The following is a 27,667-nucleotide window of genomic DNA, read 5'->3' on the forward strand; positions in this document are numbered from 1 at the left end:
CGCTTAAAGTCTCAAGTTTATGCTAAGTTTTATGAAGCGAGTGTTTGTGAAAGCCGAGAAAACACTTGGAACGTGTTGTTTTCAGACGGGAGGTGGTGCGGCAGCACCAAGTCGAGCACATATTTGTTGTAATGGTGGTGTTTTGTTGTGTAACACCGAGCTTTGCTGGCAGAAAGTCGCGGTGCCTACTTGGCACAAAGCGAAGGTCCGTGTTAGGATGGAAGATCTGTAGGAAAATGAGGCAAAGCAAAAAGCAGAAGCGATTCATTTTCCCATACTTGCAAGTCTGTTGTCAGAACCGATAGAGAGGAGGCTCAAATACACGTGCTAGGCAGTTTAACGGATAGGCTGTAGATAATCTTATAAAGGAGCTTATCTTTGGGTTTATTGCTTTATTCTACGCTTCCTGGGCTGTGGTGTGAGTTGTCACAAAATGTCCTCCTCAGCGTCTGTGAACCTTCGGGCAGGAAGCCTTAGCGGTTGTGAGCCAGCTCAGAACTCACACCCCGAGCGGCTTCCGATGATTTAAATGACAAAGGCGCAAAGGTTTCCAGATTTACTCCTTTGGAGTGGAAGTTCTCTGCAGAAAGCCATGAAATGCCTCGTCTTCCCGTGTTTGTTTTTTTTTCCCCTCATCAAAACAGGTGTGAACAGAATTGAAGGATCGCCACGTCCCTTGTGTTAAGTTTTTGGAGCGTTGCATGATTAAATAATAAACGTGTGCTTACATCAAGTACTTTTACCAATTCTACCATTAATTTACAGTAATAACAGTAGCGGCAACATCAGTCTGAAATTGGGGGTAAAACCATGTTCCTGACAACGTTTCTTTACATTTTTCTTGTCTCAAACAAAGATTTAAAATTGTTAAATGTTTAGCACTGATTTTTCTGATCTTCTGAGTAGATTAGATACCTCCCACAATTACAGTGTGTTGTGTATAGCTTGAATTTCCACTTAAAATCAATTTATACTGTCTTCAAAATCCGTCATCTTCTTTCTTAATAATCTTCAACATCACCAGCACAGATAGCAAGCAAAGCACTCTCATAATGCCCTGAAGCAAAATGCTGCAAGAGAGGGGGGAAAAAAAAAAATAATGTGACTGTATTTCTGTACCGGTTTCAGCTGGGAGAGTTGATGTTCTCAATATTTTATGTTATGATGCCAAGTTTTCTTTTTAAAGGAAAAGTGTTTTCATTTAGCACATTGTTTTAGTTGTTTGCTTAGCAGTATTGCACAGAACGGAGGACGTGTCAGTTTTTCAGCTTCTTGTACTGTCCTGCCACTGTGAGGCTGACTGGTAGAAGGAGCTGCGAGGACACGGAGCTGGGACAGCTCTGACCTAAACTTGGTGGAGATGTATCTTATAACAGCTTGTAGAACTGCAAAACTGAAGGGAGTTGGCAGGGGGACACAGCCCCTGCTTGGTGGCTAGCTGGGCATCAATCAGCAGGTAGTGAGCAAGTGCATTCTTTTTCTTTGTAAATATATATATGAATACAATTATCTTTGCTGTTATTTTTTCCCATGCTCTTCTGTGTTTTATCTCAAACCACAAGTACCCCTTTTTTGTGTGTGTGTCCCTCATCCCGTGAGGAGGGGTAACGAGTGAAAGGCAGTGTGTGGTGCTGAGCTGCTGCTGGGTTAAACCACGACAACTTCACTGCAGTTTTTCTTCTGTGTGTGGCAAGGATTGGAGTGTAGTTGTAAGGTTTTGTCAAATATTGCCATGTTTTTGTAAGGTTTCTGGGGCAGGACTTCTTAATTTCACTCATCTCGGGCTTTGGTTGCTTGGATGCTTACAAGTGATTACCTTGTAAGTTCTGTTTAATGCTTCTCAAGGCCAATAGCAAAAACTAATGAGCAGTTTCCTGCAGCTGTTGCACACCTCACAGCTGGAATATAGCAGCATAAAAAAATGCTCAGAGTCTTAGCCATTGTCATTTTTATACTGTTCACCAGTATATCAAAGTTTAAGATGCAGAGCAAGAATTCTAAAGGAAGATTTATTCTGAAGGCTGGGATTTAAACATGAGGATAAGACTAAAGGTAACAGGAATCTGGTGTCACTCCTGCTACTGAGGAGGGACAAAATCGTTAAGGCTTGAGAATTTACTGCTTGTTTCCCTAGGTAAGCCAGAGACATTGGAAATGTATATTGTGGATATTGTATTTTTTTTAATCCATAGGGATTGAATGGATTTTTCTGAGAGGACTCTGCTAATAGTGCGTGTGCTGAATATATCTAGAAGGGATTAGGAACTTACTTTAATATCATGGAAGAGCGATTTCCCATATCTCTCTTTGTATCGTTGTCGTATAGTCATCAAGTCAATTTCACTCCTGGCAATGAGAATCCTTATGACTGTTTTATTGTGGAACCCAAAGTCCTAAAAAACAGAAGAATACATGAAAAAAACTAGGCGAGCATCTATTGCTCCATTGCCCATCTGTGTATGGTTATTTGAGTTCTTTGTGATAGACAATTAATTAGGCCATCCAGGAAGGTACTTAAGGTTTTAAATGCCTAGGTGTTCAGAGGCTTTATTCTACAGTTCTTATGTGCCTGAATAATGGAATTCACATCAGTGAGTAGGTATTCTCTATATGTGAGTGTTTTAACTGTACAATGAAGATATAAAAGGAAGTTAGAAACTTTTTCCAGTAGCTGTAGATAACCTGTTGTACAAGTAGCTGTTGTGACATTATGGAGTGCATTGAAACTGTATTGAAGTCAATAATCTGTTTCACAATCTGTTTCCCCCTTGTGAATTCAGTGAGATTTTCTGAATCTATGACTGGATGCACGTAACTTGTATTTTGCTGTTCTTTTTAAGGGTTTCTGAACAAATATTTGTATTGTAACAGTGTGGTGCATGAAGGCATCCAGTGGTGCTTAAAGACATCAAAACAGCTTTGAGGTCCTGATGACCTGCTGAGGTTGTGTAAAGCCAAACTGGTAATTCTGTGATCTATTCCTTCGTATTGAAATCTCTTTACCCAGAAGGCAAATAGTAAGTGATAATAATAAAGCTGTTTATGGAGAATTTGATGACCCTTAGATGGCTGGATTGAAACCTGTTCCGTAAACCACTGTGGACTGTGATTTCAGACAGGAGAATCCAGTGTGAATTCGGTTGTATTGCAGTGCATGTGCAGAAAGCTTTTGTTGCAGTGTGGGCATGGCCTGGCTGCCAGAGTAGGCACAGTGAAAATCTTGTGTTTGTTCCAGGAGTTGAGCGTTGGCTAAAACAGTTTGTGAAAACAGGGAGAGATGAATTAAAACAGGATGCGGATGTTTATTCTTAATCCTTCAGAACTTTTTCTACTTCCTTCAGTGCTTCACCCGCATTTTCTGTAATTGGTTTCCACAGGACCTTTGAGAAACGTCACTTTTCCTGTAGCTGGTTCTTTTGGCAAGTTTTTTTCATGTCATATGCCAGTAGCCTCTGGGCAATTCAATTTGTGCCTCTTGCCAGTACGTATGGGATTTTCCTTTCCTTTTTCTGCTGCCACTTGTTGCAGGTTTAGTTAAAACAGGTGGCAGTAGTGCTGCAAGAGGACGCTGGGGCTCTGCTGAAGTGTTGCTGAATGGTTTTGCTCTGTGCTTTGGCCTTGAATCTAATCCTTTGCCTTCCCTGTTCTAAAATGATTCTTACTATTTTACCCATGGCGATCTTCTGTAGGTAACATTTAGAAGATTATACTTTAAAGTTTATACGTAAGAGATTGAACTTGTTTTTTTTATGTAAGATAAAATCTTATTTTCACTAATGAATGAAAAACAAAGGAAATGTCTTCACTTGCTGCTTGTAGGAATAGGTTGTAGGTGTTTCTTTGCATTTACCTCCATTCTTCTTGGCATTCACACGATTTAATGTGATAGTTTTTATACGCCAAGAGAACAGAACCTGCAAATGTTCATAGAGCCACACAAGAATGTATGACTATTGGTTTTCAAGTCGCACTAATTTATAATGAGGAAGTATTACTTTTCAGGAAGGGTGGTCAGGCACTGGAACGGATGCCCAGGGAGGTGGTGGAGTCACCGACCCTGGGGGTGTTCAAGGAAAGGCTGGATGTTGTATTGAGGGACATGGTTTAGTGGGAGCTATTGGGAATAGGTGAACGGTTGGACTGGATGAGCTTTTAGGTCTTTTCCAACCTTGGTGATTCTATGATTCTATGATAATGCAATTTGTAATATTTATTAAATTGTGAGGGGGGAAATAATGCGTGGTACAAAAAGTGCACATTTAGTTCTGAACTGCAGGTGGAACTGCGATCCAAAGAAAATAAGAGCTGTTAAAAAAAAAAAAAAGGATTACCAAACAGCTCTCTGAAGGAATCTAAATGTTTGAATTACTGGTGTTAAATTCAGTTATGTTCCACTATGTGGGTACTACTGCTTGGAAATGTATTCAGGTGCCAAAAGTGTTAAAGCACGCAGTCCCTCCTCAAGGATTGAACAGATTGGTTTGCAACTATTTGTTTAAGTGTAAGGGAGCAAACAGAAATAGGGAGCTATTTTTTATGTTCCGTGGAGAAGAGCGGCTACTTACGTGAATGGCATGATGGAGTCTGTAAGCGAAGTAGGAAGGCTTGTCACGGACACAGAGAACTAGGAAAGAGATGTTACTACAGGTAAATAGGAAAATGTGCTGAAATCACTCTTGCTAGCTTTTGTAGTGCTATCCACAGCTCAGCTCAAAATTCAGGTCCCAGTCTATGGCTGTATGCATCGGTTATAAAAATCTGGTACTTATTTGAGATAAGCACTCGTTACATAGAAGGGCTTACTAAAAATCAGTGCATGCTCTCTTGTGACACGTGTAGAAATGTTATTATTCTGTAAATGAGCACATGAAGCTTAGAACTTGTTTGCATATCAGTTAAGTCCTGAAAAATTTACTAATTCAAGGCTGGTTGTGGCTCTGGGCAGCCTGGTCTGCTGGTTGGTGACACTTGAATGTAGCAGGGGGGTTGAAACTAGATGCACTGTGGTACTTTTTCACCCAGGCCTTTCTGTGATTCTTTGACTGCTTTAAGGTGTGTGGAGTCAGATGCTGATGCATCCATCATTGATGACGCTGAGTTCCTTATCAAATAAACAAAGATAGTAGTACTGCTCAGTCACAATCTGGTGCTGCACACGTACATTTCTAGATTTACATGAGCATGGAACAAAAGTTATGTTCAGTTATCTTTCTCTAATGATTTCTGAACTTTGAATCAAACAACGTAGCAAAGTGGAGAAGAGTATCAGAAAAAGAAAGTTCTTTGTATGTCTGATACGTCATCTAGATATTAAGTGTAAAATGATGTGTACCTATTGCAACCAGTAATTCTTGAAAATATCCATCGTAGCAGTCATTGATGGCATCTACTAGGTCTTGCCCAGAGATACTTTGGAACTCCTGGAAAACTTGGAGGAAGAGAAATCTCACTTGATTCCAGTTCATTAACAGTGATCAACTTTCCTCTCCCTCCCCACCCTCCTGACGATAACCCTTTGTTCCCAGTGTTTCCTTAAGTCCATATCATGCAACTAAGGCAATCTAAATGAGTAGTCTGAAACCTGGCTTCCAGGACATTCTCTTTCTAGGTTCTCTAGTATGCAATTTAAAATAAATGCATAGCAAAGTGTGTTTTTCACAGATAATAATAATTAACAGATACTCCTGCAGTTTCTGTTTTTAGAACTTGTAAGAATTGCAGGTCAGTAAGACACGTCCCATGCTTCGCTTGGCTGAAGCTGGCCAAATGGTCATAGATCATGAGAAGCCATCAACAATATGCCTAACGTGTCTCTGTGCAGACATGGGCATTGTCTGGGCTTACGCACACACCAGTACAGTGCATGCTTACTTAAGCCTTAGGAAAGCAGGAGATTTTTGGTGACTGCAAATGACAAAACTTACAGTGAACTACATGACAGGCAGAACCCTCAAAGTCTTGTGCAGTGGGGGAATAGTAGCATGGCCAGGTGTTACGTTAGTTCATCCCATGATCACCATCCTTACAGAAGTCGTGACAGAATTACTAGGATAATTCATGACACCACAGTAGTTTTGAGCTATTGTTAGAAGTTGGCAGAAGTACAACTGCCTGCGCGATGGTAAACTTGTCACCAAGCAGACTTTTCCACAGCAGAACAAAACACATCGCAAGCATGTCATCAAGCAGATGAGTTTCATAACTGTAGTGGAAGATTTCCTTTTTTTTTTTTTTTTTTTTTTTTTTTCTCCTTTTTTCCTTTTTTCCAATCTGTAATTATGCCTGATGATGTAGTTTTAAATAAAAGCATCCCGTTATGTTTCTGTGTGTCTGTGCTCTTTAAGAGAGAGCAGATGTGGACTCTGGAAGTCTCCCCCTTCAAAACATGTTTGAAACTTGCAGTCATCAGGCAGAGGTCAATTTAGCATTACTTCCAAAATCCCATTAATATCAGTGAGATTCTGGGAGCTCCAAGTGTTCACAGTTAGGGTTCAGGCTCATATTCTGCTGCTCACTGAGCTTGATATATAAACCGTGGCCTTATTAGCAAGTCAGATGTTTCCTTTACGCTGTATGGTCAAAGAGCTGAAGCACTGGGTTACCCATCCACAACTGCTGGTAACTCCTGTTGCACAGGATCATTTGCAGCATGTTTTTGTGTTCGCCTGTTCTCTGCTGACAGGCTTCCCATAGAATCTATTACACCAGGAAAAGAAAAAAAAATGCATAAGATTTTAAATAATTCTGAATCACTTTTCAACATCAACATTTGCTCTTTTTTTTAATGTGAGACATGCCTACATCTGCCTGTTTTTACCATTGCATCCTGAGCAGCTGTAGCAGGATCTGCATATCCTTCCATTCTTGTTCCCTGGGGGGGGGAAGAAAAACTAAGTTATGTTTCACTTCTTGAGATATATCTAAGAAAAACACTGAATCAATATCATAGCTGAATTAGTAACTGTGGAAAATATCCTCAAATTTCAATTTACAGCTTCATGTCATCTGAACAAAGGAAACTGAAATAGCCTGCTGTGTTACGAGAGGAAAAAATCGTGGAAGTGGATAAACTTGCCTCATAAACCCATTCCATTGTTAGTCTGATGTTAAGTGATGTTTTAGCACCTCCCGGTGCTGTAAGTGCTCTATTGTTTACTGTATGAGAGAAAAGCAAGCAGAAGGGTAGCATTTACCATTGACTGCTTGTTTCCTATCAGTGTGTGTATTGCCAGGAGAATCTTTTCTCCATCACTGTCTACAATTAAGGTCAAACAGTTTTTAGACTTAGACAACTTTGCCAGATAAGCCAAAGAAGACTGCTTTGGACATTGCCATGTATTTAGTAGCTTTTCAGTTACGTCAATCAAGATGATGTGTTTCAGTAAGCACACTATGATCTGAATTACATAGCTGTTAGAAAAAGAAAAAAGCACACACTTTCAGGAATTACTTTTTTGACCTTAATTGTCTTCTAAGGACACGAATCAGCCCTGATTGCCAACTCTTCAGTAGTCTCAAGCTATATGCTGCCATTGCCTTAATGATACGTGTTTGAAGCAACTTACTTGAGAATTTACAATTGCTTTTCTGTGCATGTGATTGTGAGGATTGAAATTATGCATCGTCTGTCAACTCTTGGAATGACTGCTTTGTAGTTCTTTATTGTTAAAAGTGTTCAGTTGCATTGTAATTGAACTGTAAGAATTTCACTTAGCTAAGAGCGGAATTCCTACTAAGAAGATAAATTACCTGAAGGAAATCATGCTGGGGTGACCACGTGAAGTGACGTGGGTGCAGGGGAAAAAGACAAGTGGGCAGCAAGATGCATGGTGCTCCATGTAAGATAAGTGCCCACTGCCTCCAGTACTGATTGACAGAGACTCCTGTTGGCACAGTTAGCTGGTGAATCCCATGCCACACTTGATCGTTTTTTAAATACTAGAAAATGATTCTATTTCAGTTTGTACACAGCAAACAGTATAAAAATCTTTTCTTTATCATACGAGAACATTGACTAACTTGAAGTTGTAACTTGTAAAATTTACGTAGGGATTACTATTTCAGAATCATTTCCATCCAGAGGATTTTGCTGGTATGTAGTCATTGGTAGCAGATTTCTGTAGATTCTCAATTGCCTTGGTGTTCATATCAAAACCACAGTTATTGTGCTAAAGCAATTGAACAGTTGGTTACCTGTGTGTGAAACACAGTGGCTGCTGTTTGTGGTCATGTGTGCCTCATCAGCCCAGAGATTTACTAGAAATCAAAGCAGTGTGTTTCCAAAAAAACCCTAACAACTTAAGGATACATTGGCAATGTTGCTTTAGAATAATTTTCTGTGAGTTACGTAGCGTTGGAACTGTTGAAATATCACTGACTTTTAATATAGACTCTGTCCAGACAGGGATGATTCAGTTAGCAGTCTTCAAAGATACACGGTATATGTTAGTAAAATTGCAATTTCCTACAACCATTCTTTATCAAATAGCAGTTAGACTTCGTTAGCTGAGAAGTGGCTGATATCAGGTGTCTGTACGTGTATAGAAAATAAGGAGCAATGAGTTAGCCTGGTGTTGTTTATTTTAAAGTTATTTTCTTTATATGTAAAAATTTCTCATGGGTTTGTTAAAGGGAAGAAGTTGCCTAGATTTTAGCTCCTGAATTTGTAAGCATGTAGGAATTTTCATTATTAGGGGAAAAACCCTCCAATATTAGTTAAAATATTTCCCATTTCTAGTTTCTACCTTTGAAACGTTTACTCCTAATGTCTCTGCTGCAGTGAGACCTAATGTCTTTTCAGATCTCAGGAACGCTTTCCCCAAACATGCAAACATACATAAAAATGTAAATGCAATTTGTGTTGCTGCCATTAGTTTTGTCATCATCTGTTACTCTGGTTTGCAATGCATTTTAAAGGTAATGAGAGCAGGAACTTGTGTTCTCAGGAAGATAACTACTGCGGTTTGGTAATACTGAGTCAAAGCTGCTGTGTGATTGTAGTTCTTTCGGCTGCCTTCTTGTGTACTGAGATTTTAGCATAAGGATCAGTGCAAATAACTTAATGCTTAAAACAAGGAACTGCCTGATGATAGACGTGTGGCGATGTCTGCATTTTTCATGTGCAGGCTGGATGTTGAGCTGTCAATTTTAAAAACAGGGGAAACAGCTTTAAAAACAAAGTCTAATTTGTACTTGACTGCAGACTCCTTTAGAAATGAAGCTGGTTGAGTCAGCACTTGTGTATCCTGGGCCTTTCTAATAAAATGTTGATTTTTGCCTCCATCTGAAAAATGAAGTTAAAGTAGAAGGAAAATTCCAGCTCTCTTCCTCCTCTACTCTTTCCACTCTCTTGTTCAGAAGTGTACTCGTGTTGAGCTGACTTTAGCTGCAGTTACTTCACGTTTTAAGACTTCTTCAGTTATATCAGAAGTCTCTCTAAATTTTTTTATATGCATGTCATATTATTTATTGTATTTACAGTACCTGAGCGAGGTTCATCAGAGTATCTCTGAAGTGACCAGAAGTCTCAGAATCAATATCTTGCTGAAGATCACTGTTGTATTCTGGATTGAAACAAAAATGTGTCACCTAAATACATAAAAAACAAACATGCTCTGAATGTTGCTTATGAAAATAAGCAAACAAAGGGTAAATAGGGTGCAAATACACACTCATTTTCTAAAGGTATTAAAAATCATTCCGCAGGAGCTCATGCAGGTTCTGCAAGGACCTCACCACAGAGGGATTCCTCCCTGCCAAGGCCTCAGCCACCTCAGCAGCTCGCCCGCCCGTCCTCCTGCCTGCGCCTGGCAGCCCTGCGCCTGCTGCAGCTGCGTGACTGGGGGATACTGAGAAGCTCCTGCTCAAGGGAGGTGAGCTGAGTATTCAGCCCGAGGAAGCACTTTGTGAGAAAAACAGTTGGGGCACTGGGAAAAATGTGTACCCAAGTTTATGAAAATCCCCAGATGTTGCTGCTGGCTATTTAGAACATACTAGGCAGCAATACATCTCCAATTACTTTGAGATACATTCAACTTGATTCATTCTGCTTCAGCTTTTTAAATATAATTATGAAGGGGGAGGAAGAGGGAGGGAACCGTGCGGAGAAATCACTTTTGTAATTTAGTTCCTTTGCTCGTGCTAATACATCCAGCCTAATGCACGTACTAGAGCTGCTGTTGTACACTGGTAAAATACATTACGTGTTAAGTAGGCTTCTTTCATCTGGAATATCTCCATATTTGACCTTGAGGCTAATATGTCAATTAGACACTGCTCTTCTGTGTTTACTCCCTGTGCAGGAGGAAGTAAATTTGAAGTCATTAGGAACCACAGCTTTTAGAAGACAGAACTGCTTTATTAGACGTAACAAAGGGCTTAACAGTTTCTTCTGGAGCAGTGTATGGTGTGCCTTTGCTTAGTGTGCCTGTTCAGAAAGAAATTGACTTCAAGTTAATAGTAGCAACTTACACAACAAATATGCTCCTACTTAGTTTGGATTTCAGAATATCTGTTAGTAAGTGGGGAAAGAAGCAAGACTGCTGTTGACAGAGACACAATGGGAAGAATTTTCCAGCTTGAATAAGAACTTAGGGGTTACTGAGAGAAATCAGACGCAAAGATTGAACATACGTGCCAGGAAGCGTTCAAGGCAGTCTGAAGTGGATAAGAAAACCAGTTCTGGGATGTGCCTTTCCACCTTTAGGGATTTGGCAGTTTAGGAATTTCCTAAGCAAGTATTAGTAAGGAATGATTATTTTTGATAACCAAGAGCAAAATTTTTCAAGTCCTTTTTGATTCAGTTGGAACCAATTTGTGCTTTTGGTTTTAATATTGCCATGCAGCAGTGGATTTCACCATTTAATTGCACGGTGTTTGAACAAAAACAAAACAAACATTTAAAAAAAAACTTCTTATATGTCAGTGTACTGTGAAACATCTTTCTAGCAGTTTATCAAACATTTGAATGGATTAAAAATCACTTCATGATATATTAAGTAATATAAAAATTATATTAATATATTATTATTAAATAATAAAAAATTATTTATTAATAAAAAATAAAATATTATTATTATTATTAAATATAAAAAATTAGTGTTTGAGTAGCTGTTAATTGGGCCAATACCTTCAGTGCATGCCAGAGCTCGTGGGCATCATAGGATGCAGGTGGGTACATTAGGCCAACCATGACTTCTTTGAAGTGATGAGAGAGATTGTCTTTCAGGTCTGCCATCAAATCCTTAACAAAAACACATGGGATTAATTCAGCAGTCACACTTTGTGAAAAGCAGCTTAAAAATATTAGCAGTTTTCTTTGTGAAGGAATGAAGATGAACTGAGATGGAGTTACTAAGATTGGGGAACATAAGTCTTTTAAAATAGAACCTACTCCTTTTAATAGTACTTGTGAGATGGCAGTAGACAGAGAAGCAAGTAAACTGTATAGATTTGTTCGTTTTTGGTTCATTGGAATACAGGAGGAAAATTTAGGGGTTCAAATGCAACTGCTCCTTAAGGGCTTGGAAATCTGAATACCACAGCACAGCATTTGCAGCTTCTCATGGCAGATTCCCTGTCTGAATCTGCAAGAGCTGAGCCCTCAGAAGTGAAATCCTCTAACTCACAGCAATTTGCTTCCTTTCTTCTGGGCTGTTCACCATGTAATTAATACAAAAAATCATTCTTAAAGAGTCATCCCAGTACGTAAAACTACCTATTCTGGATTACTGGAAGGCTGTGTGCTCCAGTTTATATGTATGAAATATTCAAAATGAGTTCCCTACTTTGAACAGATGTTGGATTAATAAAAGGGAAGCTTCCTCACTTGCCTGGGATTTGACTAACGGAAGAGAGTTTCCTTCCCACTCTCCCCTTTCCCAGCAGCATCCCTTGAAACATTGCAAATGCCAAAAGCCTGTTAGCTGTGTCTCATTAAGAGGATACTTTGCTGGTTCTTGAACAGTTCTGGGCAGCTATCAGATAGGCTCTGAGCGAAGTCTGCAACTGTAGAAATACCAGAAATGATTCCTGTGATACAAACTTCACTTATTGGAGAGGTTTTTTTCCAGCCTGTACTTTACCTTTGATGTATATCTTAATATAATTAAATCAGTTGCTAAACTGGGAATGAACAAGGACAAATACAGATTAAATATTGGATTTGTGAAGGAGAAACACACAGTATTCACTGTATGCATTCTTTTTAGTTGTTTTAGGTCTGTAGTTCTGTGAGCACTAGCTTTATAGGGATGTAGGTTAATTGGCGATGGCTGAAGGAGACAAATTAATTGATAATGTGTTTTAATAAGGGTTTAGGTATTTCTGTCATACTTTTAGTCTGGATTTAAAAAGAAAACCCAAGCAGATAATTAGTGAGCAAATTAATAGTTCTTCTGTGCTCAGAGAAAAATGGCAGACCTAACTCCATTTCTGACAGATGGTTGGCAGTTTCTTACTAGCACATCGTTAGTGATATCCTTGGTCATCTCTAGGTATGAAAGAAAGAAATTCAAAATGAAAAAATGACTTTTTTCCTGGGCTTTTGTTTCAATAGGCTTTTTTTGTTGTTGTTAAAATGCTAGGTGTAGTTAAAACATGTTAAAACATTTGAGAGAAAAGGTTAAAGGAACATTTTGTTAGAAAAACCAAGGAATGAAGTGGTGAAAAATTATTAGCAGCCTACTGGAAGTCTCTGCTCTGGTCTTTGTGCTGAAAAGGAGGAGCATAGTTTGAACTGGCTTTTTTTTAAGGAAAGACAGCAATGCCATCTGTTTTATTTTTTTAATGCATTATTCTTTTGTTCTCTTCTGTAAATATTTGGGTCAGTGAGTCTCTAACTATGTTTTCCAAAATATTAAACAAGTATTTGATGACCACTCCAAAACGGAGGAAGAAATCAGTCTTTCCAAAAATCCTTGCTGGACTGTACGTATGGAAGAGGAAACTTTGCACGTCCTTTTTTCTGCCTTGTTTTGTGGCAGACGCTCTGCTTGGTAAATGACATTTAGAAACCTTCAAATGCATGCATGGTTACATGAGCAAAGTTGCGTGCCAACCTTTTGGTGCCAGTCAGCAGTTTGCCAGGTTTCTAATTGTAGTGGTGACCTGAGAGAAAGGCTGACCAGCTGTACTGGAAGCAGAAGGGACAGAGGTAAGGAAAGAAAGCTGAGCTTGGTTCTGTCATACCCTGCCATACATGTCTCTGTATGCCTCAGCAATCATGAGCCGCTGTGCATTGCAGCGCTGTGTGAGGATGTCAATCAGCACGTCTTTTTCACAACCTGCAGGTAAACCAGACGCAGATTCTCAGTTGACAAATTGTTATTTATGTAGGCTTCTGATTTTCCTGTTTTATTCAAGAAAACAAACTAAATTTCTTGAAAAAAAAACAGACCAGCAAATTGATATTCTGCCAGTATTAACTGAATCAGTTGTATGTGCTTTGCATACATATCTTTCACTTGCTGGTGTACTATCAGCAATTAGTTAAATATTCTGTTATTATCAGATACATTGCTGTAGGGGAGCTGCTGTGTCACGGCCTGAACCCCTGATCACCTGAGGTGAGCCGTGAGTCAGCCAGAGGAGCACAGGTGAAGGCAATTCCTAGACCTATTTAAGAGCTGGCTACCAGGGGGGAAGGATCTCTTCTGGAAATTGTCTCTGCTGGAGTTTTGTGAGTGAGCCCAGGATAGGGGTAAGCCTTCTGTTTATTCTCTTGTGTTATCATAGTCTGCTTTGCCTAACTCTCTTGTTGATTTTGTGATGGTAACATCCTAATATTCTTTGATTATACACATCACTGTCTATCTCAAGTGAAATGGATTTGAAGCCATCCGTGGAACTGATCCCAGCTTTCATTTGTTGAGAACTAGGCACGATAAAAGGATTTGTGGCCGAGCCATATTCGTATGCCTTCCTGATATTGATTAAATTGTCATTTGAGGATTAGGGATCTCTTAAATGGGAATGACAAGGTACAGTCAAGCCATTTGTTGGACAAATGAAAGCTACGTGTTTTCAGAGAAACTATAGAAGTTAAATTATGAAGTTTTAAAGAATATTTTATTTTAAAAATCAGTTTCTGAATGCAATTATTATTACAATAACTGCTCAGGAAAAAGAAGATGATGATTAGCATGTTTTGAAAATTATTTTATTATTTTTGAATTTTTTCTATCCCAGAAGATGGCTCTTGGTTACTTCAGGTAGTTCAGTGTTTCAGTGTCATTCCAGCAGAAACATGTCTGCAAGCATAAATCAATTTATTTTATTACACTTAGAGGTAAGTTTGGGTACAAAGCATGGAGATCAGCTCGCATCTGACTAGAGAAAGATACTTTGCTGCTTCTACAAATCACTGTTCTGTATGCACATACAGATATAAGCTCTGTATTTTTCTAAGCTTAGGCTGATTTTGTCATATGACCTACGAGTGGTGGGCTCCATTTTGGCACAAATGTAATTGGATATTGGGTATGATCAAAATTTTTTTTTTTAGTAAGTTTGCAGATGAAATCTATGTCTGCTCATTATGCAGGAAGTTCAGTAGTTCTTCCTTGTAGTCCATCTAGCCGAAATTACAATGGCTTCTTGTGCTACACTGGCTTCACGTCAGTTTGATTCGTTGCCATCAAACTCACAAAATGCATGCGTTACTGTATCCCTGTGCCTAAGGCTTTCTTTTACTATTCAGAAGATAATTGTCACTGACTTTCTGTACAGTTTTCAGAATCACAGAATTGTAGGGGTTGGAAGGGACCTCCAGAGATCGAGTCCAACCCCAACCTCTGTTTTACTACAGAGATGGTATAAACTAAGGTGGATTCAAGAAATTTTTAAATGCCTAAGTAATTTTACTTGTTTTTTTTTATTTTATTTAATAATGCCACTGGTATTAATAGGGTAATGTGTGTATGGCAACTGTTGAGTCACAGCCTGAACCACTGATTGATTGCCTGAACGAAGCACTGAGTCTTCTGGAGATCCCTCCTCTGTGGAGCCCTTCCCGTGAACCCAGGTCTTTGGATGCAGGTGAGCATTCCTTCCCTGTTTGTTTCTTTTCCTATGTTTGCCATGATAACCTTTCTAGCTGTAACACCAACTGTAACAGTAAGTGACTGAACCTCTTCAAGAGAATGAATGTTGTGAGGAGAAAGTGGGGGTGTCAGTATTTGGGAAGACTTGAATTGCTGTAAGCTGAGCATCGTATTTTGCCAGCTCTCTTTGAGACTAGAACTTTGTTTTGTTCTTTGCCAGGCAGAGGTTAAAGTAAGGCTACTGCGTGTGTGTTTACAGCAGTAAATGGAGAGAATCATCCTTATATTGTCACATTAGCAGCATTGCATTAAAAGTGCTGGTTGAAGTCTGACAAAGTAAGTACAACTTCATTTGTAATGAATTTAAAGGTCCTTCATGTTGTTCTTAATAATACCCACTTAGTGGTGTTTTGATTGACGTAAAGACTGAAACCACTTTTCTGTTCAAGAAACTGATCAGGATGCTGGATTTGGTGCTGTACAGTCTTGTGAAAATCTTAGGACTTAAAAAAGAGTTCTGATACAGGTGACAGTCTTAATGTGAGGGAAGTGTTTCACAGGATAATTAAAAAGAAATTGTCCTTAGAACCTTCAGCAATACAAAGTGTGCAGCTGTAAACAAAAAAGGAACAGAAAGGCTTGTTTTGCTGAACATACTGTGATTTGTAAGCTGAAAGCAAAACTTAACTCCAGAGGGGAAGGTGATCAATGCTGTAAACACTTGTCCATTTGTTTTTATTTCTCGATGGCTGTTACTGTAAAAGACATAACAATATCTGCTTCTAACTGACGTTGGGGTTACAGCTCAAAATGAATCCAGTTTTGACCTTCACCGTAGTGACAAGTTTTTATTTTCCTCACGGAAAACATTTGCTATTATCAGTGTTGGTATACATTTCAGGTTAATTTTAATTAGTTCTGAACTCATGCAAATGCCTGACTTGCTTGGGTATCACCAGTGAATCTTACTGTGATACCTTGAAGAATCACCACCTATGTGTTGACGTTTGTATTATTGTGGGTATACATACATTTAGTTTGGGTTATATTGTAATAAATGGTGTTAGAATGTGCGATGGTACTTACTGATTCCCTGTAGGGCTCCTCCTAGGGACTGAGCATCCATAACAGGGTTGAAATTTGGAGCTGGAAGAATGGTTCCTTGTGTCTGCTAAAGGAGAAAGAAGCCTTTAATTGCAATGCTTTATATTTTTTAACTGCATATATGATTCAAGTGAGAATCAACAACCACATAAGATTAAAACTTTGGCTTTATGGGGAAAAGTATGTTAATTTACAGGGAAGAACTTGTAGCAAACCCTAGGAAGCCAGAGCGTATTTAAGCTAGGCTTGAACAAAGAAAATAGGTTATTAAGGTGTTTTGTTGTCATTAAAATGTAGTCACAGTTTTGTTTCTATTTCTCAAACCTTTCTGAAAATATTCTTCTGTCTTTTGAGGTTATTTTTTGTTATCCCTGTCAGTCTTGAGTTTCTCTTGATATTTCTAATTTGAAAGGACTGGTGAGAAAATAATGAAGTATGTAGGTTGCTTACCAAGCCAGTAATTTTAAAAGAAATTATGTTGGGATGGAGTGTGGGCTGTCTTTCTGACATGCAATGTGGAAGTCAACATTATTTCTCTGGTTGCTTTTTATCTGATTAAGTTATTCTCAGTTCGTTCCCAGTGATGCTTTGTTTCATACAGTGTTTCATGTTTTGCCAAAGCAGTGAATACAAAATAGAATTGATTTCCTTGTTTTGATAGGATCACAGATGTGCACAGGTGAAAATAACTCAGGTTCATCTGCTCTGAGCTCTGTACTCAGTTAACCCCTTCAGCTCTTCTGAGGATTACACCTGCCTTTTCAGGCTCACCCTGCGTAACAGTTGTCTTTTGTAATGATTTCTGTTCTTAGTAAATACATTTGATTAAACTGAACTTGATGACTTGAAATGTTCAATAAAAAAATGGGGTAATGAAAATGGATTCATACAAACACCTCTTAGAATTAGGAGGTAAACTGATGATATGAATTACTGTATGGGAACTGCTGAGTTAAGGCCTGAACCTCTGATTGATCACCTGAGGCGAGCCATGAGTCAGCCAGAGCAGCACAGGTGAAGGCAATTCCTAGACCTATTTAAGAGCTGGCTACCAGTGGGGAAGGATCTCTTCTGGAGATCTGCTCTGCTGGTGTTTTGTGGGTGAGCCCAGGACAGAGGTTAGCCTCCTATTCATTCTTTTTTGTTATCATAGTCTGCTTTGCCTGACTCTCTTGTTTATTTTGTGATTATAGCATCCTAATATTCTTTGTTTATACAATTACTGTCTTTATTTTCTTGTTTTATGTTCACTTGAAACGTTTTGTCTATGTTGCCTTCATCAGTAATGACATACACATGCTGCTGTAGTGTGTGATCACTAATGATGTGCTTCCTTGGCTTACAGTTCTACTCAAGGATTTAAAAAGCAACGAGCAAGAAGTGGGTATGTTTGAAGAGAAGGAAAACATAATTTCTTGATACCAAGCAGGTAACTGTATGGGCAAACAAATTATTGGTGGCTTAGTGACGGAAAGAATGTAGCATCAGAAATTTGAGGTTTTGAAGGAGTTACTTTGTGTAAGAAAGGAAATATTTGCTGATAGACGAGCATCTTTCTGCAGTTCGTTCTTCATTTTAAATACTATCTCCTACATTTGCAACCAAGCTTAACATTGAGTGTCATTATACTTGTTAAAAACAATCAGGGAATATATGATAAGGAGAGCAACTCTGGCTTTAGAGACGAGACCATGTCAGTTTATATAAGGTGATACATCACATTGTACCTAAAATGAATTTCAGATTTATACTGTAGCTATTTTCCATGCTCTCTTCCCCCTTCAGTCCATGTATCCTGGGTCTCACTGCTCACATAACACATCTGTTGGTTGAGATTGGCTTCAGAAATGATGTTTAACCTCATGGCTTTCTGTTTTTTACAGTACGTGTGCTCTTCAAATGTTGTTCACCAGAAATCCCCTGGACACGTGCTATTTGCAGGAGTTCGAGTGCTCTTTGACCACGTGGGACATGAGGTGCAAGTTGAGGTAGTTATTTTCACTTTTCCTTTGCTAGCATGTCAAGTAATGCTGAGAGTCCAAGTTAGTTCTCCCAGGAGACAGGAATCTGTGAACTCTGGCTGATATCTAATGTAACTTGACAAGCCACCCTGAAAGTTACTGATGAGCAAAATCACTGTAGAAAGAATTGCTAGAAGACACTGTTAGAATGCAGAATCAAGAAATGTATGTTGATATATGCTCTGAGTAAGAAACATAGAATTTAGCTTTCTGCTTATCATTCATGCTTCTCAGAGTGTCTGAGCCACTAGAATAGCTCATCAATCTTGAGAAGGAGGAAATTAGTCCAAAACCAGACTGTTACCAAATATTATGCTAGAACTGCCAAAAGAGAATGGTTTTCTTTAAATGAGGATAATAATCAAGAATGATAGGTTGTGAATGGAATTTGAGTAGCAGATACAAGATTCAGAGGCTTTTGGCTTGGAGGATAAACCTGTGGTAGGAAGGATGAGCTTATCTGACATCCTGTTAAAGCACTCTGTGACCATGTCACTGTACCTGCTGGTCAGAAGGATGGCAGGAGGAGAGAAAATCTAGCAGGTGTATGTATTTATCCAAATCTAATTTAAAATAGCAGTGCAGGCTCTTCATTTTGGCAACAGCTATTGGCAGGTTCAATATCCAGAAAGACTGGTTATCTCAGAGTATTTCTTTCATAAACTCAGGTTTGTAGTGTTAAAGCAAACGATCTTTTCGGCGTTTGTGATGACAAATAAATGAGTGCTTTAACAGTGGACTCCCGTGTAGTTCTTGGAACTACATTTTTGAATTTGTATCTCCATGAAACCATCAAAATCAGAAAAGGCATCATATGAATATTTGCAAAATTATAGTAGAGGAATCGATGATAACAACAGTACGTTCAGATACACAGATTTTAAGGCTGTTAAGGTTTTTACTCCCACAACACAGCTCTTGTAGTAAGTCTTTCAGTCTTTGAGGAATTGTTTGCTTCCATTATCTATGGTTAGAGAATTTCTACTGCCCTGTTTTGAAGTAGGGCGTTTGTAAGGTTGTTTTAAGTCTAAGTTTATGAATGGACTCAATTCTCTTAAGGTTCAGCTGAGCTGCTGCTTCTTGTGAGCATTCACCACCAGTGTTTGAGGTTTACCTTTAGCAGATGAAATGCAATCTAGTGAACACCTGTGTCCTACCAAGGATTTGGTTTAAGTCATGATGCTTTTAAGTAGAATCTAATTAAATACGAAGGTTCCTCTTGAGATGAAGCACCTACCTGTTACTCACTTCTAAAGAAATGAAAATTGAATTAGCGTTGTTCTGTATTGTACAGGTTGTAATTAGCACCTAAGATAATTGTGCCAGTGTTAGTCCTGATGAGGATTTTCAGTGGACATCATCTGTGTATTTTCAGGGTTGTTTCCCACCCGATTCAGTGCTCTGCCCATGTTCTCCCAAGTAAAATTGAGGTTTTACAGTTCATACACCATCAGAATCCTCAGAGGGAATTCCTGCGTTTTGATTTCTTGCTGTTGGTGTAAGCTGCAGTTATTGTTGCAATGTACCTTCTGGAAAGTGTTCTGCTATTTTGTGTTGTATATGCAGTGTGACCCTTAAGAAAATTGATTCCAGCACAGCCTGTGTCAGTTTCATGGAAGCAATCGCAAGGTAATTTCAGGTTTTTGCTGAGTTTGTGGAGTCGCCCCTAGTTCATCTCCTTCAGGAGATTATTAAACTTACTAAACTTTATTTCACCTGTTTTCATGTGAGTGGGTCACAACCAAACCCTATAGAAAATTGGTGATTTTGAGTCTGAACTCAGCATGGTCATGCAGTAACAGCTCACAGGTTGCTGTGTGCTGTAACCAATTCTTTTCTGCTCTGTACCGAAGAATCCCAGTGAGCTGTGTGTCATTGACTGTGCAACGCAATCCAAGGTAATTTACTGGCAGTGGAGACCAAGATTGGTCTTTGAAAGGTACAGATGTGTCAGTGCCTCTCTGAAGTCAATCCTGTGCAGGGTGTCTGTACCCTTGTCAAAGAGGGCAGAACCTTAATGCTGTACTTCAGAGGCAATAGTGGTGGTCCTGCTGCGGTGACAAGACACTACAGAGCAAGTGAAAAGGAGAAAAACCTGCTTCAAAAGCAACATGAAAATCCAAGGGGTTGATTTTCCTGAGCAAGTGACTCTACTCGTGTCCTTTGGCACAGTGTCGTGTGGAGGGTGAAAGCATGGAAGAGATGGTGTTGTTGACTGAGTTTGATTGCTGCAATCTGTAGTGAGACAGAAGCCAGAGGGCTGTGGCAGGCATTTTGCTCAGTGAAATTTTGTTGCAGTCTCCTAGTAGTTCAAAAGTGCACGTGGTTACAGTCGTAGATGGCTTGATGTTCATAAACACAGTCAGGAAATAAATGAAAACAAAGACTTCTTTGGCAAAGCTGCCAGTCTGATTGCATAGCTTAGGGCTCTAGGGTACGAATCTGTGCTTCATAGGTAAGTTATTAGAGGGGGTTTGTTTGTCCAGCCATGCAGAGGTAATGTATGTGTAACAGCGAGGATCAGCACTGTGTGTTCAGAAAGGGCAGGGCAGTGGAGGCATTTGTTTACTGGATGAAATAACAGCAGACTGAATGTTGAACAGAGTGCAGGTAACTGCAGAGGAATTGTTTGCTTCCATTATCTATGGTTAGAGAATTTCTACTGCCCTGTTTTGAAGTAGGGCGTTTATAAGGTTGTGTTAACACCTGATCATGGTTATCATACTGTTGTTTCACTTCATACGTTTTTATTGGTCAGCTGTGATTGACCAATAAATCCATATAATTGAGGAAAGCTCTAAGGAGATGAGTAAGAGGGATATGCTTATGAAGCTCAGTGTTGTAGCTATACATTATAGATAGTGGTAATGTAAGTCACAGGGTTGTGGAACTATAGGGACACAGGGTTGTGTTCTTGTAAGTATATTGTTCTTGTAAGTTGTAAGTATAACTTTTTGTTATTTTCTATATTTTGTGTAGTTAAATCATAAATCCAGTGAGATTCACTTTTGATCAGGTATGTTTTATTGAACGTTAATGTTGTTCTCCACTTGTGGAGTGTCTGAAAAAAACGTGCTTGGAAGCCTTTGATCTCTGACAACTTAATTTATACACTGTATTTCTTTATTTCCGTGACTCCTGAGAAGCAGAGAAAAATTAACAGTGTGATCTCATATTTTTTTTTCTGTTCACCTTAAAATGGTCACTACAGATTACTGAGTTATTCCTATTGTATAGCAAAAGAAGCTGAGGACAGTGCCTTAGAATGGGATACAGACACTGTGGAGCAATAAGAGGCAATACAGAAAGAAAATTTGATCACCCCTTCCCACAACAGGCGACTGACTGCTCAACAGAAGTGCAGTGCCTATCCAGATAGATACTGCTGCCTTGGCTGAGTGAGGAGAGGTGCAGCCAGGATCCGCTCCTTCTGCTCACTCAAGTGCTCTGCATTGCAAACCAAGCCTTAGTGCTTTCTCTGAACCTGAGTTGAATATATGAGTGTGTCCTGTGGCTGCCAAATGAAAGTATTTCAGAGGTTCACAGATGTGAGGGGAAAAAAAATACTAATTGTCATAGGTGCCAAAATGGATGAGATCGGCGAGAGGGCAAAATATGGGACAAAAATGAAAGACCTAAGATTGATGCTCCCATTATCTATCATGGATTTCATGCTTAAATGAGAATTATATTGCTATTTATTGTGAGGAGAAATTGTATTGCGTGTCAGAGCTGCAGCAGTGACTTTGTGGTTTTGTCAGTGCCGTCCAAAGAGAAGCCAGAAGTGCTTTATTTTTCTTCACTGAGTTTGGTTCCTTTAAATACAGTGTTCTTAGACTTACAGAAGTAAAGCAGAGCAGTGAATTCTGAAGTACCAGAAGTGTTCTTGTAGGTTAAGAAGAGCTGGAATGTGTTTTTGGGTCATTTAATATTCTTTGTACGAGGACAAGGATGTAGTCTATCCAGGTCCTTTCCAAGTTAGCTACTGGCTAAGGAGGAGACGCTTTGTTCTGGCTGAATCCTAGCTTCATACTATATGACTAAGGGTAAGCCAATGACTTAAATGGCATTGGAGTTGTACCTGCCCTTTGTTTTTAATCAGAAGATTAAATTGGTTCTTGCTTCCACTGAGCAGTGTTCTCATAGATCTCAGAAAGGATTGTCGTTCAGCTGCCAGGTATTACAGAAATTCACGAGTTTGGTGTTACTGATAAGGACGTGTAGATGGATGGTTATAAGATGGCCACGTTTTCTGAAGAAGGTAGGGGGAAGATATCTGGTACAGTTCACTGAAATAATGTGGGAAAACTGTGCAGTGGAAAACATTGGTTTAATTTTGATATCTGTGTTCTAACATCCCACATAATAATATTTTATTTCTTTCTAAGAAAGAAATCTGGGAGATGTCACATCCATGAATCTGGAAGAAATCATATCCACGCTCCTAATAGTAAAGCAAACAAATCTCCAGGGGTGGTTCTGTGGTTTTAACTTCAAGGATTGTAACCTTTTTGACTTCAGTATGTTGTTGTATCTTCCTGTGGCCCTGTTGGACACTCAGTAAATCTATGTGCTCACGTATGTGCATTTTCCTTTTGAGAGTAACTGATTCCAAAGCAGCTGTGCTGTCAGTTCAGGTTCTGCAGTACTGGCAGAATTAAATCAAAATGGAGAGCAGACTGAAAAGGAACTTTAAGATATTTATTAAGGCTGAAAAATCATACTTGAAATCTAGCTTCCTTCTGTAGAAGGAAGTTACAACTTTGCCTGACCAAAGCCATAAGAGGTTCAACGAAAGTATCCATTAAAACTGAGGCTGTTTTTATCAATGGTATGATAAGTAAAGTTCAGGCAGTTCCATCTTGTGATGGAAAAAGCAATCTCAACTATGAACAGCCTTGTAATAATATTTATTCATTAGGTCATTCTGCTGATAGCAAACAATCAAAGTCAGATTCCTCAGTCTGAATGTTTCCCGTGGGAAATATGTACTAAAATAAAATGCTTACTTTAATAGCTAACTACCTGCTATGTTATAGCTATACTTCTGCACCTATGTCCTTTGTGTGCACCTTTGTTATTTAAAAAACTGTTCATAAATAGCTTTGTTTTTTTTCTAAGAGTTATTGTATGCATTACACGTTTTTGGAATTATGGAACAATGTATGAATTGGGAGAGATGCATTTAAATGTAGAGACCTCAGTCTTTCTGCTGAGCATCCTGTCTTTACCTGTATTTGTATTTTAGAGAGGATGCAAATGTCTTTTCTAGTTTCTGGTAGTTGGAACTCTTTGGTCTCTGGTAGTTGGTACTGGGGGAAGGGAGTGTTTCCTGTATGTGATCTTTGATAATGAAGTTGCATAGAGCTGCTGAATCAGTCAGAATTGCTGCTGTGTGTTATCTGCATCTCCTTAGTATAGGTTGACTCCATCCTGTCCAGTATTCCACATACAGTGTATGCAGATATATTTACAACATAAAGAGTAAGATAATCTTATAAAATCAACTATATTTTAAATACCACTAATTCCTTTTTTATGTTTCTTGCATTTCCAAATCAATGGCACATGAACATATTGGAAGTCTTTGAAAAATATGTGAAGTGCACTATTTAGACTTAGACTCAATTAAGGTCATGCTTAATGAGCATAGATAAGAAACGAATGGACTCAGCCTCTCACTGCATCCTGTGCAGATCCTGCGTTTTCTGCTTGTGATTTGCCCAAGCTCTTAGAAGAGCACTTTTCTGTTGCTTTGTTGCTGAATCTCAGGTGTTGTTCTGTAACTAACTTCATTTTGAAGAGCAAGCAAGCATCAGGGGAGGGTGCTTGCTTGGACTCCATGCTACAACTCCCTGTTCTTTCTCCCCAGCTGCAGTCTGCTGTACTGGTTGGGAACCTCTGAGCTAGTTCATACTAATCCCCTTTAGTTTTTCTCCCCTCCCAGCTCTCAACATGTAGGGGAAGTGGGAATTAAGAGTAAGAACTTGCTTATCCTGAGAACCCACTGAAAAAAATATGTATTTTTTTATTAAGAGAAAATATGTAGTTAGATTTTCTCAGTTTTATGGGATGGAGTTACATCACATTGTCTACATTTGAATAACACTTTTTTTTTTTCCTCTCTGAAATTGAGGGGAAAAGTATTTGGAACCAGGTGAAATAGGCCTGGTATCCTCATTATTTATTTTGGGGTTTTTTGGTGGAGTTTGAAGGACAATGCTAGGAACTTAGGTTCTGTGTCTGCTTAAGTCAGTGTTGTGAGCTGAAGTAAAGCAGCGTATGATGGTATCAAGGGAAGTCTAAAGCAGCTGGGATAGTCATCCCACACAGTTACAAATTAAAATACAATCTGTCAGATTTTCTGATAGTTCTACCAGACTCTTGCAGTGTTTTTATCTTGTATGGTTTACTAATTTTAATGAAATAAACAAGTTAAAACTCATCCTGTAAGTTATCATTTACTACCTTTAACACCAAGCAGCACGTAATTTGAAGGTGGGTTGTCAGTCCTTTAAACACAATTGATCTTGATAAATCAGTAGAGGAAATGAAACTCTAGCTGAAGAGCATCTACTGCATTATTCAGGTAGAGTAATTCTACTTGTCTTGCTTGAATTGTAAATAACAGCCTGTTTCTGACAGAAAGAGAGAGTGGAAAAGAAGGAAATCCCTTTTTGGTTATTAACTGGCTTAATTAACAGTGGAAGATCTCAAATAGTGGAAGACCAAACGCATCAGTAAAACCCGTTCAGTATCTAGTTCTATTGAAAGACAAATATATTCAATACGGTTTCATAGGAAGAAATATTTTACTGGTGAGATTGGAATAATTAAGGCAATTACGCTTTCAAATAAAATAAGGATGAAAATTGTCTGTTCTTTAGAAAATATTGCATTGATCAGTAATGTATTTAGAATGCATATGCAAAAAGCATTTGAGATGACTTTGATTTGACTCATTATTCCTATTAATTATTAATGGAAGAACATGAAGTGATCAGAATCGCAGGTACAGTTGCAGTTAACATAATTATCAGTATCCCAGGTGCAAAAAAACAATTTTATGCTTGGCTGTCAGAAAATAATAACTAATGGTAGCTTTCAAAATGAGGCATTAAAACTGCAGTATGAACTTTCTTGAAGAGATCAAATGAAACTATTTAATGTATTACTGTGATTAATTAGTAGTTTTTCCTGTGCTTTTATCTCTTTCACAGGAATTGCTTGTTAGCTTTTAAATATTTTTCATGTTGTGAACCAAACTAAATGCTTACGAGTGCTGAAGTAAAGCTACTTCATGCAGTTATACAGACTGAGAATTGAGACCCACCGAAAAATACTGCTGGTTTTATATGCCTGCATTGATCTCATTGGAACAACTCATTTCATAGAATTTGGCTGCAGTGTGTCCTTTTGTGCCAGCATCTTAGTGCAAATATGCGAGACCCACACATAGCGACTCACAGTCAGGTAACGTGAACTGGTAATTCTGTTTACTCTTAATTTCAGACACATTATGAATACTGTCAGTAACGCCAGAATTGCACAGAGCACAAATAAATTAACTTAGAGAATAATCTGTATTGGTGAAGGAAAATGAGTTCAAACATGTCAGCAAGTCAGAAGCAATAAAACTGTAGGAAAACTTATACTCACGTAAGCTCCACAATACATTGTGATGCAAGCCTTCAAGTTCTGTTGAGATGAAAATAGTAACTTTCCTAAAATAAAGCTAATGGTCTAGTAAACCAAATTATTACAGTTAACTCTTAGTGCATTTTAGAGAAATCATCCGATGCAACTGCTGCCAAGTTCTTTTGGCTCCAAGGTGACCATGGAGCAGGAGCAGTGCTTGGTACTGCGTGTCCTCAGGTTTTATGGGTTCCTTGTGTACTTAGTCATTAATCTGATGTGAATAAATATGATTGTACCGTGAGTAAATAGTCATTAGCAACACCCTCTGCTCTGCTGTGTTGATTTTAAAAATCAGAATTCAGCTAGACACAGAATGAAATGTTCTCCTACAGCAAGTGCTTGTTGTTAATTATTTACATTTCAGATGGGATCTGGTTTAGCTGTTGTCTCTTTTCTTCTTCTACACAGTGCACTACTTAGTCAAATACATACTTTTACCTTGCATGCTTAGAAAAATACTGTATTCCCTGCAACACCTAGGGCAGGTCCTCAGACCTCTCTGTAGTTGAAAATCTTGCTTGATGTTTTCCTGTAAGTTAAAATTTGTAAGATCCTGCAAAAGTAAAAAGATAAAAGATAGAGATTAAAAAAATTCTATCACCTTGCTATTAAGAGTTAGGCAGAGTCTGTTTTTCATTGCTTCTTTTTTTTTTTTCCATGTTAATCATAGCTATTACTATGCCAAAGTGCTGAGAAAATATGTTTCCTCAAAAAGTGGGAATATAAAATTGATACACAAGAGAAATCGATGTCCTTTAGTACAGCTTGAAATGAAGGTGTTACTGGGGAATTAGTTTCATTGCAGTAGTATTCACGTTGCAATAGTTGGGCGGTAATTATAGCTCAAAATCTGAGTTATGTGAGTTCCACTTGTTTGGCTTTATTATTGCATCCATCGAATGCTATGCAACACAAATTAAAAGCTGAATATTTTTTTGCTGCAGTTGAGAATTTTGTTATAGAAAGAATGACAATTGTACTTCTCAGCCCTGGTAAGATGTTACTGGCTCTCCCGATCGTTCAGAGCTATACATGTGCTTTGTGCATGCTGTGGTACTGATTTTTAAGGCAAGTTTGTGCGTGTCAGTGTATGTTGGATGTGACGTCTACAGGTCAGTCCTTACACATAGGTTGTTGAGTTCCATAGAAAGTGCATGCCTGTGAAGCAATCTCCAGAAAAAAGCATACCTTTGCTTTAGCATTAGAGCTGCCTTGGATTTTTTCTGTAGTGTAATCAAATCAACTGCTTTAATCTTTGTGTCTCAGGAGCTGTGTAAAGATGGCTGGGGATTGAAGTCCCATTTTGCAGCTAAGCTAAGATATTTGTGGAGAATCTGAGGTGGCTGATTGGGTGACTAAACATGCAAGGATTGAGCCTCCTGATGACATGTATATTCAGACAGTGGTAAGAGTTTAAGAGCACTTCAAGCCTTTCCACACTCTAATTTTACACACATGTCCGTGCTGTAATTAAAATGTAATAATGTTCATCTTCAGTATTATGCAAAATTGATTAAATTTACAGGATTACAGTGTTTTAATCTGCTTGCGTGTAAGCCTGAAGTGGCCAGGAGCTACAAGGCATAAAAATGCATACAGAAAATGTGCTCTTGTGAAATACTGATAGCTGGCATGCAATACGAGGAGAGAGTTGAGCTGATTACAGAACTAGATGTGTCCAGTTCTGGGACTCTGAGCAGAAGAATAACATGGAGCTGTTGGAACATGGGCCCTGAGGAGGGCCCCGACGGTGATCAGAGGGCTGGAGCACCCCTGTGAGGACCGGCTGAGTAAGCTGGGGCT

The 27,667-nt window shown here is 38.7% G+C and overlaps 1 protein-coding gene and 1 long non-coding RNA gene across 3 annotated transcripts; one reads left to right on the forward strand and one right to left on the reverse strand.

The window, feature by feature from the left end:
- Positions 1-322: 322 nt before the first annotated feature.
- ANXA10 (annexin A10) lies at positions 323-26,096 on the reverse strand. Of its 2 annotated transcripts, XM_052690188.1 has the most exons (12): positions 25,826-26,096; positions 16,128-16,212; positions 13,189-13,283; positions 11,129-11,242; positions 10,203-10,293; positions 9,484-9,563; positions 6,818-6,871; positions 6,603-6,696; positions 5,333-5,428; positions 4,566-4,624; positions 2,271-2,393; positions 323-1,070 (listed from the first exon to the last, which is right to left on the reverse strand). In XM_052690188.1, the coding sequence occupies exons 1-12, from the start codon at positions 25,841-25,843 to the stop codon at positions 1,002-1,004; spliced, it is 978 nt and encodes a 325-aa protein (XP_052546148.1). In that variant the 5' UTR covers positions 25,844-26,096; the 3' UTR covers positions 323-1,001. The 2 variants fall into 2 exon arrangements, with proteins under 2 accessions (XP_052546148.1, XP_052546147.1); XM_052690187.1 differs by lacking the exons at positions 13,189-13,283; positions 16,128-16,212; positions 25,826-26,096 and having other exon boundaries at positions 11,129-11,559.
- Positions 13,645-18,128, forward strand: LOC128084282 (uncharacterized). The gene is made up of 3 exons (XR_008208430.1): positions 13,645-13,699; positions 14,907-15,036; positions 18,029-18,128. It is a non-coding gene; the product is annotated as an uncharacterized LOC128084282 (long non-coding RNA).
- Positions 26,097-27,667: the final 1,571 nt, after the last annotated feature.

The sequence above is a fragment of the Tympanuchus pallidicinctus genome, unplaced genomic scaffold (genome assembly GCF_026119805.1).
Source record: "Tympanuchus pallidicinctus isolate F22 unplaced genomic scaffold, pur_lepc_1.0 scaffold26, whole genome shotgun sequence".
In the NCBI taxonomy this organism is placed as follows: domain Eukaryota; kingdom Metazoa; phylum Chordata; class Aves; order Galliformes; family Phasianidae; genus Tympanuchus; species Tympanuchus pallidicinctus.